Here is an 18,111-nt window from a genome sequence, read left to right on the forward strand (position 1 = left end):
AACTGGTTAGATGTGATGATACTTCGAAAGATTGCAACAACAAAACAAAAAAGCAGGGTTTAATCGGTGTATGCTTCTATTTGGACTTTACGACGATTAAGATAAACAGATTAAAGTGTTTACTTGACTATTGCCGTACTCGGTCAACTGCCATAATCCGTTTAATATCGAATTATTAGTACGCATGTAAACGTACTCACTAGTGACACCTTCATATACAGACAATGGCAGGGTCATCACTAGTTGTCACAAAGTCATAGTTATGGCTAAACCCCGACTATTTCTTCAATTTATCTTCTTAAAATCAGATGTTAAACCTAAACACCACTGCTAACCTTTAATGTCTAACAAATTAAGACCAAAAACAAATGTTAGTTTTCATGAATTTTTAAGATGTACACAATTTTGACTTTGTGGCTGTGGTAACTAGTGACAACCCAATGTCAGTGACAAGTTCCATAGCACAGCTTTCAATTACTGCCTCTTATACATTAACCACATTGCAGATAGATGCGCCCCGTTTCCTAAATATCTAACGCAGCATCGTGCATATGCGAATCATCTACCTGCTACAGGTAATCTACATATATTCAATCGCTGTTTCTCTGACATATACCAGCCGGCATATTTTTGGTAGTAGTCGATGTTAGCCTACAGACTACGGATATGGGATACATCACATGTTCGTATCACTAACTGGACCAGTAGTGAAGATATCTGTCTGAATTTGACAAATCCAACATTTGGAAATGTAGTTAATTTCATGTGTTTGCTCCGGTGGTTGGGCTTCTTACTTTTTTCAGGAATATGGCATCGGGACCAGGTTTCAGTGATGAAAAGAATGAGACATTGTGCGAGAGGTACAGTAACTTCTTATAAGTAATGGTTGGACACGTCATTGTCTATAACTATATCATCAAAGTGATTTGATTAGTGTTGTCGTCTGAAAATGTAATTAATTCAACGTCAACATGAGAAATAACACCCTAATAAAGCTTTGACTTTTGTACTGTACATTTTACATTGACTTTTGACAGTGGGCTAACCACTCCCTCAGTGCACTATATTTGAGTTCATTCGTAAAACCAGGAAACGGCAGGGAGGTGTGTCATCCAGAGAAATTGACTTCCTGCACAGAAGCACGTATCATTGAGCATTACATTACACCATACAAGGATGAAGGGAAATGACTCACAACCAGGCGATTATATTCTATTGACATACAGTAATACGAAGACAGTGAGGACATGTTGAACCAAAAGCAAATCTGCTTTATGAACACGGGCCCAGAAGTTTAGGAGATAGTCAAATAAAAGACTGGTCTTCCCTAAATGTTCTTGTATGATTGATTTTCTTAGTGAAAGCACTGTCTATGTACATAACCCACACCTGGATGGGATGAAAGATGACTTTCTCTACCACTTTAACCTGGGGACCTCCACACACAACCTGCCTGCCATGTTTGGGGACGTCAAAGTAAGATTACTGATTGATTCATTAGGCTACTAGCTAGATTGCATCAGTAAATGGACATTCATAACATCTTATTTCCTGCATTCAATATGGTCAGTTTTTCTGTATTCATCACAAATTGGGCTGATTTCCCAGATACAGATTAAGCCTAGTCCTGGACTAAAAAAAAACCTTTCAATGGACATTCACCATAGAACATGTGTTTTAATCCAGGACTAGGTTTAATGTATTGTTGTCTCTACCTTCTTGCCCTTTGTGCTGTTGTCTGTGCCCAATAATTGTTTGTACCATGTTTGTGCTGCTATCATGTTGCTACCATGTTGTTGTCATGTTGTGTTGCTTCCATGTTGTTGTCATGTTGTGTTGCTACCATGCTGTGTTGTCATGTGTTGCTGCCATGCTATGTTGTTGTCTTAGGTCTCTCTTTAGGTAGTGTTGTAGTGTCTCTCTTGTCGTGATGTGTGTTTTGTCCTATATTTTTTATTTTAATCCCAGCCCCATTTCCCGCAGGAGGCCTTTTGCCTTTTGGTAGGCCGTCATTCTAAATAAAAATTTGTTCTTAACTGACCTGCCTAGTTAAATAACGGTTAAATAAAATAAAGTAAGTTTAATCTGGTTTCAGGAAAGCAGCCCTGTATTTCTTTTGATTTTTGTATTCATTCCCAGGACGTTAACATTTACATGGTCTGTTCTTATGTTCATGTCTCAGTTTGTGTGTGTTGGGGGCAGTCCCTGGAGAATGAAGTCCTTCATAGAGTACATTGCTGGAGAGCTGAGTCTGGAGGACCCCAAGGCTGAGTACCCCAACATCTGTGCAGGAACTGACCGCTATGCCATGTACAAGATTGGCCCCGTGCTGTCCGTCAGCGTACGTGAAGAAATAAAATACCACTCGCCATTTCAATCACTTCTGATTTATTATAGTGTCACTAGATGTTAGTAGGTTTAACACGGGTTTCAATCACTTGTAGTTTATTATAGAGTCACTAGATGGTAGTAAGTTTAACACGGGTTTCAATCACTTGTAGTTTATTATAGTGTCACTAGATGTTAGTAGGTTTAACACGGGTTTCAATCACTTGTAGTTTATTATAGAGTCACTAGATGTTAGTCGGTTTAACACGGGTTTCAATCACTTGTAGTTTATTATAGTGTCACTAGATGTTAGTAAGTTTAACACGGGTTTCAATCACTTGTAGTTTATTATAGAGTCACTAGATGGTAGTAAGTTTAACACGGGTTTCAATCACTTGTAGTTTATTATAGTGTCACTAGAGTCACTAGATGTTAGTAGGTTTAACATGGGTTTCAATCACTTCTGATTTATTATAGTGTCACTAGATGTTAGTAAGTTTAACACGGGTTTCAATCACTTGTAGTTTATTATAGTGTCACTAGATGTTAGTAGGTTTAACACGGGTTTCAATCACTTGTAGTTTATTATAGTGTCACTAGAGTCACTAGATGTTAGTAGGTTTAACACGGGTTTCAATCACTTGTAGTTTATTATAGTGTCACTAGATGTTAGTAGGTTTAACACGGGTTTCAATCACTTGTAGTTTATTATAGTGTCACTAGAGTCACTAGATGTTAGTAAGTTTAACACGGGTTTCAATCACTTGTAGTTTATTATAGTGTCACTAGATGTTAGTAGGTTTAACACGGGTTTCAATCACTTGTAGTTTATTATAGTGTAACTAGATGTTAGTAAGTTTAACACGGGTTTCAATCACTTGTAGTTTATTATAGAGTCACTAGATGGTAGTAAGTTTAACACGGGTTTCAATCACTTGTAGTTTATTATAGTGTCACTAGAGTCACTAGATGTTAGTAGGTTTAACATGGGTTTCAATCACTTCTGATTTATTATAGTGTCACTAGATGTTAGTAGGTTTAACACGGGTTTCAATCACTTGTAGTTTATTATAGAGTCACTAGAGTCACTAGATGTTAGTAGGTTTAACACGGGTTTCAACCACTTGTAGTTTATTATAGAGTCACTAGATGTTAGTAGGTTTAACACGGGTTTCAACCACTTGTAGTTTATTATAGAGTCACTAGATGTTAGTAGGTTTAACACGGGTTTCAATCACTTGTAGTTTATTATAGTGTCACTAGATGTTAGTAAGTTTAACACGGGTTTCAATCACTTGTAGTTTATTATAGTGTCACTAGATGTTAGTAAGTTTAACACGGGTTTCAACCACTTGTAGTTTATTATAGTGTCACTAGAGTCACTAGATGTTAGTAGGTTTAACACGGGTTTCAATCACTTGTAGTTTATTATAGTGTCACTAGATGTTAGTAGGTTTAACATGGGTTTCAATCACTTGTAGTTTATTATAGTGTCACTAGATGTTAGTAGGTTTAACACGGGTTTCAATCACTTGTAGTTTATTATAGTGTCACTAGAGTCACTAGATGTTAGTAAGTTTAACACGGGTTTCAATCACTTGTAGTTTATTATAGAGTCACTAGATGTTAGTAAGTTTAACACGGGTTTCAATCACTTGTAGTTTATTATAGTGTCACTAGATGTTAGTAAGTTTAACACGGGTTTCAATCACTTGTAGTTTATTATAGAGTCACTAGATGTTAGTAGGTTTAACACGGGTTTCAATCACTTGTAGTTTATTATAGTGTCACTAGATGTTAGTAGGTTTAACACGGGTTTCAATCACTTGTAGTTTATTATAGTGTCACTAGAGTCACTAGATGTTAGTAGGTTTAACACGGGTTTCAATCACTTGTAGTTTATTATAGAGTCACTAGATGTTAGTAGGTTTAACACGGGTTTCAATCACTTGTAGTTTATTATAGAGTCACTAGATGTTAGTAAGTTTAACACGGGTTTCAATCACTTGTAGTTTATTATAGAGTCACTAGATGTTAGTAGGTTTAACACGGGTTTCAATCACTTGTAGTTTATTATAGAGTCACTAGATGTTAGTAGGTTTAACACGGGTTTCAACCACTTGTAGTTTATTATAGTGTCACTAGAGTCACTAGATGTTAGTAGGTTTAACACGGGTTTCAACCACTTGTAGTTTATTATAGTGTCACTAGAGTCACTAGATGTTAGTAAGTTTAACACGGGTTTCAATCACTTGTAGTTTATTATAGAGTCACTAGATGTTAGTAGGTTTAACACGGGTTTCAATCACTTGTAGTTTATTATAGAGTCACTAGATGTTAGTAGGTTTAACACGGGTTTCAATCACTTGTAGTTTATTATAGAGTCACTAGAGTCACTAGATGTTAGTAGGTTTAACACGGGTTTCAACCACTTGTAGTTTATTATAGTGTCACTAGAGTCACTAGATGTTAGTAAGTTTAACACGGGTTTCAATCACTTGTAGTTTATTATAGAGTCACTAGATGTTAGTAGGTTTAACATGGGTTTCAATCACTTGTAGTTTATTATAGTGTCACTAGAGTCACTAGATGTTAGTAGGTTTAACACGGGTTTCAATCACTTGTAGTTTATTATAGTGTCACTAGATGTTAGTAGGTTTAACACGGGTTTCAACCACTTGTAGTTTATTATAGTGTCACTAGAGTCACTAGATGTTAGTAAGTTTAACACGGGTTTCAATCACTTGTAGTTTATTATAGAGTCACTAGATGTTAGTAGGTTTAACACGGGTTTCAATCACTTGTAGTTTATTATAGAGTCACTAGATGTTAGTAAGTTTAACACGGGTTTCAATCACTTGTAGTTTATTATAGAGTCACTAGATGTTAGTAGGTTTAACACGGGTTTCAATCACTTGTAGTTTATTATAGAGTCACTAGATGTTAGTAAGTTTAACACGGGTTTCAATCACTTGTAGTTTATTATAGAGTCACTAGATGTTAGTAAGTTTAACACGGGTTTCAATCACTTGTAGTTTATTATAGTGTCACTAGAGTCACTAGATGTTAGTAGGTTTAACACGGGTTTCAATCACTTGTAGTTTATTATAGTGTCACTAGATGTTAGTAGGTTTAACACGGGTTTCAATCACTTGTAGTTTATTATAGAGTCACTAGATGTTAGTAAGTTTAACACGGGTTTCAATCACTTGTAGTTTATTATAGAGTCACTAGATGTTAGTAGGTTTAACACGGGTTTCAATCACTTGTAGTTTATTATAGAGTCACTAGATGTTAGTAAGTTTAACACGGGTTTCAATCACTTGTAGTTTATTATAGTGTCACTAGAGTCACTAGATGTTAGTAAGTTTAACACGGGTTTCAATCACTTGTAGTTTATTATAGAGTCACTAGATGTTAGTAGGTTTAACATGGGTTTCAATCACTTGTAGTTTATTATAGTGTCACTAGATGTTAGTAGGTTTAACACGGGTTTCAATCACTTGTAGTTTATTATAGTGTCACTAGATGTTAGTAGGTTTAACACGGGTTTCAACCACTTGTAGTTTATTATAGTGTCACTAGAGTCACTAGATGTTAGTAGGTTTAACACGGGTTTCAATCACTTGTAGTTTATTATAGTGTCACTAGATGTTAGTAGGTTTAACATGGGTTTCAATCACTTGTAGTTTATTATAGTGTCACTAGATGTTAGTAGGTTTAACACGGGTTTCAATCACTTGTAGTTTATTATAGAGTCACTAGATGTTAGTAGGTTTAACACGGGTTTCAATCACTTGTAGTTTATTATAGAGTCACTAGATGTTAGTAAGTTTAACACGGGTTTCAATCACTTGTAGTTTATTATAGAGTCACTAGATGTTAGTAGGTTTAACACGGGTTTCAATCACTTGTAGTTTATTATAGAGTCACTAGATGTTAGTAGGTTTAACACGGGTTTCAACCACTTGTAGTTTATTATAGTGTCACTAGAGTCACTAGATGTTAGTAGGTTTAACACGGGTTTCAACCACTTGTAGTTTATTATAGTGTCACTAGAGTCACTAGATGTTAGTAAGTTTAACACGGGTTTCAATCACTTGTAGTTTATTATAGAGTCACTAGATGTTAGTAGGTTTAACACGGGTTTCAATCACTTGTAGTTTATTATAGAGTCACTAGATGTTAGTAGGTTTAACACGGGTTTCAATCACTTGTAGTTTATTATAGAGTCACTAGATGTTAGTAGGTTTAACACGGGTTTCAATCACTTGTAGTTTATTATAGTGTCACTAGATGTTAGTAGGTTTAACACGGGTTTCAACCACTTGTAGTTTATTATAGTGTCACTAGAGTCACTAGATGTTAGTAGGTTTAACACGGGTTTCAATCACTTGTAGTTTATTATAGAGTCACTAGATGTTAGTAGGTTTAACACGGGTTTCAATCACTTGTAGTTTATTATAGTGTCACTAGATGTTAGTAGGTTTAACACGGGTTTCAACCACTTGTAGTTTATTATAGTGTCACTAGAGTCACTAGATGTTAGTAAGTTTAACACGGGTTTCAATCACTTGTAGTTTATTATAGAGTCACTAGATGTTAGTAGGTTTAACACGGGTTTCAATCACTTGTAGTTTATTATAGAGTCACTAGATGTTAGTAAGTTTAACACGGGTTTCAATCACTTGTAGTTTATTATAGAGTCACTAGATGTTAGTAAGTTTAACACAGGTTTCAATCACTTGTAGTTTATTATAGAGTCACTAGATGTTAGTAAGTTTAACACGGGTTTCAATCACTTGTAGTTTATTATAGTGTCACTAGATGTTAGTAGGTTTAACACGGGTTTCAATCACTTGTAGTTTATTATAGTGTCACTAGATGTTAGTAGGTTTAACACGGGTTTCAATCACTTGTAGTTTATTATAGAGTCACTAGATGTTAGTAGGTTTAACACGGGTTTCAACCACTTGTAGTTTATTATAGTGTCACTAGAGTCACTAGATGTTAGTAGGTTTAACACGGGTTTCAATCACTTGTAGTTTATTATAGTGTCACTAGATGTTAGTAGGTTTAACACGGGTTTCAATCACTTGTAGTTTATTATAGTGTCACTAGAGTCACTAGATGTTAGTAGGTTTAACATGGGTTTCAATCACTTGTAGTTTATTATAGTGTCACTAGATGTTAGTAAGTTTAACACGGGTTTCAATCACTTGTAGTTTATTATAGAGTCACTAGATGTTAGTAAGTTTAACACGGGTTTCAATCACTTGTAGTTTATTATAGAGTCACTAGATGTTAGTAGGTTTAACACGGGTTTCAATCACTTGTAGTTTATTATAGAGTCACTAGATGTTAGTAAGTTTAACACGGGTTTCAATCACTTGTAGTTTATTATAGTGTCACTAGAGTCACTAGATGTTAGTAAGTTTAACACGGGTTTCAATCACTTGTAGTTTATTATAGAGTCACTAGATGTTAGTAGGTTTAACACGGGTTTCAATCACTTGTAGTTTATTATAGAGTCACTAGATGTTAGTAGGTTTAACACGGGTTTCAATCACTTGTAGTTTATTATAGTGTCACTAGAGTCACTAGATGTTAGTAGGTTTAACACGGGTTTCAATCACTTGTAGTTTATTATAGAGTCACTAGATGTTAGTAGGTTTAACACGGGTTTCAATCACTTGTAGTTTATTATAGAGTCACTAGATGTTAGTAGGTTTAACATGGGTTTCAACCACTTGTAGTTTATTATAGTGTCACTAGAGTCACTAGATGTTAGTAGGTTTAACATGGGTTTCAATCACTTCTGATTTATTATAGTGTCACTAGATGTTAGTAGGTTTAACACGGGTTTCAACCACTTGTAGTTTATTATAGAGTCACTAGATGTTAGTAGGTTTAACACGGGTTTCAACCACTTGTAGTTTATTATAGTGTCACTAGAGTCACTAGATGTTAGTAGGTTTAACACGGGTTTCAATCACTTGTAGTTTATTATAGTGTCACTAGATGTTAGTAGGTTTAACACGGGTTTCAATCACTTGTAGTTTATTATAGAGTCACTAGATGTTAGTAAGTTTAACACGGGTTTCAATCACTTGTAGTTTATTATAGAGTCACTAGATGTTAGTAGGTTTAACACGGGTTTCAATCACTTGTAGTTTATTATAGAGTCACTAGATGTTAGTAGGTTTAACACGGGTTTCAATCACTTGTAGTTTATTATAGTGTCACTAGAGTCACTAGATGTTAGTAGGTTTAACACGGGTTTCAATCACTTGTAGTTTATTATAGAGTCACTAGATGTTAGTAGGTTTAACACGGGTTTCAATCACTTGTAGTTTATTATAGAGTCACTAGATGTTAGTAGGTTTAACATGGGTTTCAACCACTTGTAGTTTATTATAGTGTCACTAGAGTCACTAGATGTTAGTAGGTTTAACATGGGTTTCAATCACTTCTGATTTATTATAGTGTCACTAGATGTTAGTAGGTTTAACACGGGTTTCAACCACTTGTAGTTTATTATAGAGTCACTAGATGTTAGTAGGTTTAACACGGGTTTCAACCACTTGTAGTTTATTATAGTGTCACTAGAGTCACTAGATGTTAGTAGGTTTAACACGGGTTTCAATCACTTGTAGTTTATTATAGTGTCACTAGATGTTAGTAGGTTTAACACGGGTTTCAATCACTTGTAGTTTATTATAGAGTCACTAGATGTTAGTAAGTTTAACACGGGTTTCAATCACTTGTAGTTTATTATAGAGTCACTAGATGTTAGTAGGTTTAACACGGGTTTCAATCACTTGTAGTTTATTATAGAGTCACTAGATGTTAGTAGGTTTAACACGGGTTTCAATCACTTGTAGTTTATTATAGAGTCACTAGATGTTAGTAAGTTTAACACGGGTTTCAATCACTTGTAGTTTATTATAGAGTCACTAGATGTTAGTAGGTTTAACACGGGTTTCAATCACTTGTAGTTTATTATAGAGTCACTAGATGTTAGTAAGTTTAACACGGGTTTCAATCACTTGTAGTTTATTATAGAGTCACTAGATGTTAGTAAGTTTAACACGGGTTTCAATCACTTGTAGTTTATTATAGTGTCACTAGAGTCACTAGATGTTAGTAAGTTTAACACGGGTTTCAATCACTTGTAGTTTATTATAGAGTCACTAGATGTTAGTAGGTTTAACACGGGTTTCAATCACTTGTAGTTTATTATAGTGTCACTAGATGTTAGTAAGTTTAACACGGGTTTCAATCACTTGTAGTTTATTATAGTGTCACTAGAGTCACTAGATGTTAGTAGGTTTAACACGGGTTTCAATCACTTGTAGTTTATTATAGTGTCACTAGATGTTAGTAGGTTTAACACGGGTTTCAATCACTTGTAGTTTATTATAGAGTCACTAGATGTTAGTAGGTTTAACACGGGTTTCAATCACTTGTAGTTTATTATAGAGTCACTAGATGTTAGTAGGTTTAACACGGGTTTCAATCACTTGTAGTTTATTATAGAGTCACTAGATGTTAGTAAGTTTAACACGGGTTGCGTCTCAAATGGTACTCTATATTGCACTACTTTGGACAAGGGCTCTGGACAAAGGCCGTCACGAGGTAATATGCTGCTATTTGGGACGCACTCACGATGTTGCACCTTTGGGTGGAATTGTAATCGATGTCCTGGGTTTGAAATGTAATATAAAGTAATAGAGAAGGTTTCTTTGTCAAATAAATGGACGTGTTAGTGTAGCAGTGTGTTCTGCCGAACAGAATGAATTGAGTGGCTTAATCAGTGTCGTCCTTCTAACGCAATCGCGTTGCCATGAACTAGTGCAGACAAGGTCGCCACGCTATCTGACGTGAGACTGTGGTGGTGTAATGTGGTACATCTATGACATCATGTGTCTCTCTCTTTGTTTTTCAGCATGGCATGGGTATCCCCTCCATCGCCATCATGTTACACGAGCTCATCAAGCTCCTCTACCATGCTCGCTGCACTGATGTTACTATCGTTCGCATTGGGACCTCCGGTGGGTTAGGTAGGCCTAGAGAATTTATTTAGAGGTTTTCTGTCTGGTTGTACTTCTCAAGTGCTTTGGATATGATTGAATTCCTTTCTGATTAACCACAGCACATCTGAATCCCACTGTCACGTTCCTGACCTGTTTTCTGTTGTTTTGTATGTGTTTAGTTGGTCAGGACGTGAGCTGGGTGGGAATTCTATGTTGTGTGTCTAGTTTGTCTGTTTCTATGTCAGCCTAGTGTGGGTTCTCAATCAGAGGCAGATGGTAGTCGTTGTCTCTGATTGAGACTCATATATAGGAGGCTTGTTTTGTGTTGGGATTTTGTGGGTGTTTGTTTCCTGTCTCTGTGTTTGTTCTGCACCAGATAGGACTGTCTCGGTTTTCACGGTTTGTTATTTTGTATGTTGTTTGTAGTGTTTCACTTGTGTTTGTATTAAACATGTTTAACACTAGCCGCGCTGCATTTTGGTCCTCTCCTTCACCCCTGGAAGAAAGCCTTTAAAGAAACACCCACCAAACCCGGACCAAGCAGCGTGGCAACGGGCAGCAGCAACAGCAGCAGCAGTACAAGGAGGAATGGACATGGGGGGAGATTCTGGACGGAGAAGGACCCTGGGCAGAGCCAGAGGAGTGTCGTCGTCCCAAAGCGGAGCTGGAGGCATCAAAAGCGGAGAGGCGGCATTATGAGGTGCTTGCAAGGCAGAGTGGCTGGAAACCCGAGAGGCTCACCCAAAAATTTGGGGGGGGGGGGGGGGTAAAGGGGAGTGTGGCGAAGCCGGGTTGGATACCTGAGCCAACTCCCCGGGCTTACCGTGGAGTGAGAGGGCGTCGTACTGGTCAGACACCATGTTATGCGGTAAAGCGCACGGTGTCCCCAGTACGCGTGCTTAGCCCAGTGCGGGCTATTCCACCTTGCCGCACTGGGAGGGCTAGGTTGGGCATCGAGCCGGATGTCATGAAGCCGGCCCAACGTATCTGGCCTCCAGTACGTCTCCTCGGGCCGGCGTACATGGCACCAGCCTTACAGGTGGTGTCCCCGGTTCGCCTGCATAGCCCAGTGCGGGTTGTTCCACCTCGCCGCACTGGCAGGGCTACGGGGACCATTCAACCTGGTAAGGTTGGAGAGGCTCGGTGCTCAAGAGCGCGTGTCCTCCTTCACGGTCCGGTATATCCGGCGCCACCTTCCCGCCCCAGCCCAGTACCACCAGTGCCTACACCACGCATCAGGCCTATAGTGCGTCTCAGCCGGCCAGAGTCTGCCGTCTGCCCAGCGCCGTCTGAGCCATCCGTCTGCCCAGCGCCGTCTGAGCCATCCGTCTGCCCAGCGCCGTCTGAGCCATCCGTCTGCCCAGCGCCGTCTGAGCCATCCGTCTGCCCAGCGCCGTCTGAGCCATCCGTCTGCCCAGCGCCGTCTGAGCCATCCGTCTGCCCAGCGCCGTCTGAGCCATCCGTCTGCCCAGCGCCGTCTGAGCCATCCGTCTGCCCAGCGCCGTCTGAGCCATCTGTCTGCCCAGCGCCATCTGAGTCATCCGTCTGCCACGAGCCATTAGAGCCGCCCGTCTGTCCCGAGCCATTAGAGCCGTCCGTCAGTCAGGAGCCGCTAGAGCCGTCCGTCAGTCAGGAGCCGCCAGAGCCGCCAGCCAGTCAGGAGCTGCCAGAGCCGCCAGCCAGTCAGGAGCTGCCAGAGCCGCCAGCCAGTCAGGAGCTGCCAGAGCCGCCAGCCAGTCAGGAGCTGCCAGAGCTGCCCTCCAGTCATGAGCTGCCCTCCAGTCATGAGCTGCCACTCAGTCCGGAGCTGCCACTAGTCCGGAGTTGTCCCTCTGTCCTGGGCTACCTCTCTGTCCTGGGCTACCTCTCTGGCCTGAGCTACCTCTTTGTCCTGAACTACCTCTCTGTCCTGAGTTGTCTCCTCTATTGTAGAGGGGAGTTGGTGAAGGTTCCTGGACCATGGTCGGGGGCGAGGGTTGCCACTCAAGGGACGCTAAGGAGGTGGACAAAGACAATGGTGGAGTGGTGCCCTCATCCACCGCCGGAGCCGCCACCGCGGACAGATGCCCACCCAGACCCTCCCCTTGAGTTTTAGGGGTGCCCCCGGAGTTCGCACCTTGAGGGGGGGGTTCTGTCACGTTCCTGACCTGTTTTCTGTTATTTTGTGTGTTTAGTTGGTCAGGACATGAGCTGGGTGGGAATTCTATGTTGTGTGTCTAGTTTGTCTGTTTCTATGTCAGCCTAGTGTGAGTTCTCAATCAGAGACAGATGGTAGTCGTTGTCTCTGATTGAGACTCATATATAGGAGGCTTGTTTTGTGTTGGGATTTTGTGGGTGTTTGTTGCCTGTCTCTGTGTTTGTGTTCTGCACCAGATAGGTCTGTATCGGTTTTGCACGTTTGTTATTTTGTATGTTGTTTGTAGTGTTTCACTTGTGTTTGTATTAAACATGTTTAACACTAGCCGCGCTGCATTTTGGTCCTCTCCTTCACCCCTGGAAGAAAGCCTTTACACCCACTGTAGTCAAATTAGTAATAACACTAATATGGGGTGTTTAAATCAATCAATCAATTAAAGTCCTTTGATTCATCTAAATATGTGTCCCAAACGGCACCCTATTCTCTATATATTTATTTAACCAGGCAAGTCAGCTAATTCTTATTCACAATCACGGCCTACCCCGGCTCTCTGTGACTCCCAATCACAGCCAGATATGATGTAGCCTGGATTCAAACCAGGGACTGCAGTGATGCCTCTTGCACTGAGATGCAGTGCCTTAGACCGCTGCGCCACTCAGGAACTCTAAAGTAGTGTACTTTATAGGGAATAGGGTGCCATTTGGGACACAGGCCTAAAACAAGCCATATTTGCTGTACATTGTCCATCCACTCTGTTCCCCTTTCTCTCTCCAGGCCTCGATCCTGGCACGGTTGTTGTCACCAAGCAGTCAGTAGACGCCACCTTCCTGCCCAGGCTGGAGCAGGTCATCCTGGGGAATACTGTGGTGCGCAGCACGGACCTGCACCAAGGTCTGGCTGAAGAGCTGCTCCAGTGTAGCAAGGACCTGGGTCAATTTGAGACGGTCATCGGAAACACTATGTGCACAATGGATTTCTATGAAGGTGTCGGTTTTTATACGCTACTTCACTTTTCTGCTTGTTGTCTGCCAATCTGTCTTTAAAAATAAAATAATTATGCTGTGTTAACATGATACCCGGTCTGTCTGTGCTCCTGTCAACTCCATTGCCGTCATTGTAAAGCCCAACATGTTAGGCATGACAATGAGTGAGTTGGCATGATGGCACAAACAGACTGGCACTCAGGTTATATTGATGTGCCCTACTAGAGTTACTGTGTGTAGCTAGCTGGTATTTTGTGTGTCCAGGACAAGCGCGCCTGGATGGGGCCTTCTGCTCCTACACAGAGAAGGAGAAGCAGGACTACCTGACCAAGGCCTATGAGTCTGGGGTTCGTAACATCGAGATGGAGTCTTCTGTGTTTGCTGCCATGTGTCAACTCAGCGGTCTGAAAGGTACACCACTGGTGTAGTTGTAGCTATCCATGATGACTGTACAAGCCATATTAACAGTGTTATTCACAGACATAAAGCTTTTTTAAATAAAGAAACAAAACCTTTGACTTTGTATGCGTTAAAGATGTAATAAAAATGCATATGTATTTGAATAGATGTATTAAATATATGTGTTTTACATCATATTCATTCACTTGAAGGTCCTAATGTTGAATCTTTTGGTAGTATCAAAGTTCAGTATTGTGTTGCTGGTAAATAAATAGTTGTGTTGTCATGCCAACTCCCTGTCTCATGTTTGAGGAGTTGACATGATACTGTAGCAGACTGGCCTCAGGACTAGTAAATAATCAATCTCTGTCCTCTGTCTCTGTGTCCCTCTGAAGCGGCCGTGGTGTGTGTGACGCTATTGGACCGTCAGAAAGGTGACCAGCTGAACAGCTCTCATGAAGTTCTCCACAGCTACCAACAACGTCCTCAGATACTGGTCGGTCACCTGATCAAGAAGATGCTCCAAGCCTCAGCCTCTAGCAAAAGCTAGGCTCTTGCATTTTAGCATTCTGATATTATGTGACTTATGAAAGGCCTCTTGTCCACAGAGTACACAAAACATGAAGATCACTTTCCTAATATTGAGTTACCCCCCCCCCCCCACACAACTTTGCAGTTCTTGACAAACAACGGTGCTCCAGGCACCTACTACCATGACCCGTTCAAAGGCACGTTTGTCTTGCCCATTCACCTTCTGAATGGCACACATAGACAATCCATGTCTCAATAGTCTTTATGTTTAAAAATCCTTCTTTAACCCGTCTCTTCCACCTCATCTACACTGATTGAAGTGGATTTAACATGTGACATCAATAAGGGATCATAGCTTTCACCTGGATTCACCTGTTCAGTCTGTCATGGAAAGAGCAGGTGTTCTTAATGTTTTGTATACTCGGTGTAAGTGTAGTCGAGGGCAGCACTGTCCTTCATTCCATATAGCCTGGCTGCTTTCACTATGTATTTTCGCAATCATTCTCAATAGCAATCATTCTCAGTAGCAATCATTCTCAATAGCAATCATTCTCAATAGCAATCATTGACCGTATAGAAGACAATATATATCTACCGTATCTATTGTTTCTGGGTTGTAGCTAAGTGTAACCAAATTAGTATAGTAATCATGAGAAACATCAAACACACCTCTTACTTGACACCACCTCTGTTTTTATACCAAATAAACCAATGCTGGGTGAAGTAAAGTAACTTGTTCCAGAAGTTGTTGCTTTGTGTAGAAACATTAGAAAATATATTATACACAGTTTGTTTTTTAAAGTTCTTGATCTTTTTTTAACCCCAAGCCTTTAAGATGAAATGTTTTGTTTGAATTCACCAGTATGTATATTTTAGTTTTATATGCTGTAGCTATGGTAACGAGCAAGTTATGAATATTAAAGATAAGACTTCTCTGCACATCTTTAGCTACTTTGAACACTGCATTGTACTGTACTATCAAATGTTGCTCTGAAACCATCATCATACATTCAGCGTGTTGTCCTGTTACTGAGAAAATATGTAACTGAGGTCTTTTAATGTCACCTAATGAGTAATAAAACCACAAATACTGTTAATATTTCAGTGTGATTAAAATGGGTTTCTGTCATCAACATTAGGAAGCAGCTAGTGGGGATCCTTAATAAATACAGATACAGAAGCCGTCCCTGTAGGGCACATTTTCTCAGTTTATTCTATAGTAGTTGATGAATGTGAATAACGGCAGTCTAAATTAGCACAAAGTTAGCGAAACCCGCCGCCTTGACTTGCCTGTGCACATAAGGGGTACTTTATTATGCAACTTGTGTTCGGAGACTGTTGTAGTGTGGAATGGTAAAATTGAGTGGCTGTTTATTTTTGAAGTGTATTTATTTGAGTTATCCTTATTTTGTTATAAGCTATTTGCCTATCGAGGCTTAGTCATGATGGCGGGCTTCATTCCAAGATGTTGGCTGTTTGTTGATACAAGGCTGAGAGGACTTTCCTATGCTAATGTAAAGGGACTGCCAAAGTGTAACCATGTATTTTCAGAGATGCAGTAGGTTAAATAAGTGCCCCCCCCCCCCCATTGATTTTGACTTTCAAGTTGCACATTGTGAAGATAGCCTATTTAATTTAGTGTACTATGGTGCACATCCTCTCCTTGCTCCAAGACGTATGAGCTGATCAGGGATCTGCCCTAATAGCCCTGTACATTTCTCTGCTCTTATACAAAAAAATATATATTTGGATGACAAATGTTGTCCTGTGAAGTGTCATTTTACACCAAAAGCAGCTCAAATGCTGACTATACCTCAAATTCGAACCTTGCATTATCAAAATCTGTAAAAATGAAACCTCGCCATGTAATCCAGTTTACATGTAAGAATAAAACAGCAATTTGAGTCACACTGCGTAAACGAGAAACCAGAGACAATAACCATTCAAGTGGTCATTCACTAGTGTGAAAACTGCGCCAGTGGTGCGCACAGATCCTGTGTAACATCTTCCCTGCTGGCGTTTTGATGTTCATGAGTTACGTCTACAGTGAGTCCAGTTACATGCACACAATACGATTATTGAGTATAGTCAGATTAATATAATAGTTCGTTTTAAAACGTGTACATGTTTTGCAAGAACGATTTTCCTAAACATGTTTGATTGGACGCATCTGAAATCAGGCTACCTGATGGGACTTCAATAAATTCCAAAAATTGCCAATAAAAGTTCTTCCACCGAGATCATGTTATTTTTGCCAAGTCTATTTGACTCTGAGTTGGGACATAAAGTTTGTATGTGAACTATTTGTAAATTGCATAATTCCAGAGTCACTCGCTCATAAGAGGTGGGTTGCGCTACCGGTGCTAGCACATGCGCAGACCAGATACTCCAATTAAACTGGTTAGATGTGATGATAATTCGAAAGATTGCTAAAAAAACAAAAAGCAGGGTTTAATCGGTGTATGCTTCTATTTTGACTTCATGACGATTAAGATAAACAGATTAAAGTGTTTACTTGACTATTGCCGTACTCGGCCAACTGCCATAATCCGTTTAATATCGAATTATTAGTGCGCATGTAAACGTACTCACTAGTGACACCTTCATATACAGACAATGGCAGGGTCATCACTAGTTGCCACAGCCACAAAGTCATAGTTATGGCTAAACCCCGACTATTTCTTCAATTTATCTTCTTAAAATCAGATGTTAAATAGAAACACCACTGCTAACCTTTTAATGCCTAACATTTAAATTAAGACCAAAAACTAATTTTAGTTTTCATGAATTTTTAAGATGTACACAATTTTGACTTTGTGGCTGTGGTAACTAGTGACAACCCAACGTCAGTGACAAGTTCCTTAGCACAGCTTTCATTTACTGCCTCTTATACATTTACCACATTTGTGAAGCATGGTTTTGTTCTCTTTTTAACAAAAATATATGCCTTATAGAAATAGGACATGTTAATCACAAAACATAGAGCGACTGCAGAACAGCTGTTCTTAATTTAATCTAGGGTGTCGACTGTGCAAACCACAAGGTTGAGGAATGTGTAGGAAAAATTCTGAATAACAAGAAAACAGGAAATGAGAAATGTGTAAAAAATGCTGAATAACAAGAAAACAGGAACTGAGGAATGTGTAAAAAATGCTGAATAACAAGAAAACAGGAAATGAGAAATGTGTAAAAAATGCTGAATAACAAGAAAACAGGAAATGAGAAATGTGTAAAAAAATGCTGAATAACAAGAAAACAGGAACTGAGGAATGTGTAGAAACCGACAACTCAGGTCAATCTTCACAAACACCATTCCGGACATCTGAATCCTGAGTGCTGTGGGGCTGGCACCAGTCTGGGCACCACCGATAGGCTAGCAAGTTTAAACCACACTAAGCCTCTAATTACAGGCCAACTCTAAAGTTGGGACTACCTCTGTCACAGTATAAAAGAAGATGTCTGTACTATTTCAGTCAGTTTTCTGCTTTACCCTGCGTGGTGATACAGTGAACCCGTATATACGAAAATTGCATTTACCATTTATTGCTTATGTTCAATAAAAACTCTTAAAGTATATTCGGTGACTCTGAATCACATTTTATCCTGATAGCAGATTTGATTGACGCAACCCTTTACACACTGCAGATAGATATTTAGGAAACGGGGAGCATCTAACCCAGCATCGTGCATATGCGAA

The 18,111-nt window shown here is 39.5% G+C and overlaps 1 protein-coding gene across 2 annotated transcripts; it reads left to right on the top strand.

The window, feature by feature from the left end:
• The first annotated feature begins 14 nt into the window (after positions 1-14).
• LOC129845297 (uridine phosphorylase 1-like) lies at positions 15-15,513 on the top strand. 2 transcript variants are annotated; one of them, XM_055913180.1, is made up of 9 exons: positions 15-68; positions 507-575; positions 804-860; positions 1,359-1,476; positions 2,183-2,341; positions 10,277-10,391; positions 13,276-13,485; positions 13,749-13,895; positions 14,279-15,513. In XM_055913180.1, exons 3-9 carry the CDS (start codon positions 808-810, stop codon positions 14,431-14,433), a joined length of 957 nt encoding a protein of 318 aa, XP_055769155.1. In that variant the 5' UTR covers positions 15-68; positions 507-575; positions 804-807; the 3' UTR covers positions 14,434-15,513. The 2 variants fall into 2 exon arrangements, with proteins under 2 accessions (XP_055769155.1, XP_055769154.1); XM_055913179.1 differs by lacking the exon at positions 15-68 and having other exon boundaries at positions 100-575.
• The last annotated feature ends 2,598 nt before the right edge of the window (positions 15,514-18,111 follow it).

The sequence above is a fragment of the Salvelinus fontinalis genome, unplaced genomic scaffold (assembly GCF_029448725.1).
Source record: "Salvelinus fontinalis isolate EN_2023a unplaced genomic scaffold, ASM2944872v1 scaffold_0272, whole genome shotgun sequence".
NCBI lineage: Eukaryota > Metazoa > Chordata > Actinopteri > Salmoniformes > Salmonidae > Salvelinus > Salvelinus fontinalis.

Bases quoted from the DNA above. Each gene is read 5' to 3' on its own strand.
- LOC129845297 (XM_055913180.1), top strand. From the start codon at position 808: ATGGCATCGGGACCAGGTTTCAGTGATGAAAAGAATGAGACATTGTGC. The intron at 10,392-13,275 runs GTAGGCCTAGAG...TTCTCTCTCCAG, and splicing joins TGGGACCTCCGGTGGGTTAG to GCCTCGATCCTGGCACGGTT. The intron at 13,896-14,278 runs GTACACCACTGG...GTCCCTCTGAAG, and splicing joins TCAACTCAGCGGTCTGAAAG to CGGCCGTGGTGTGTGTGACG.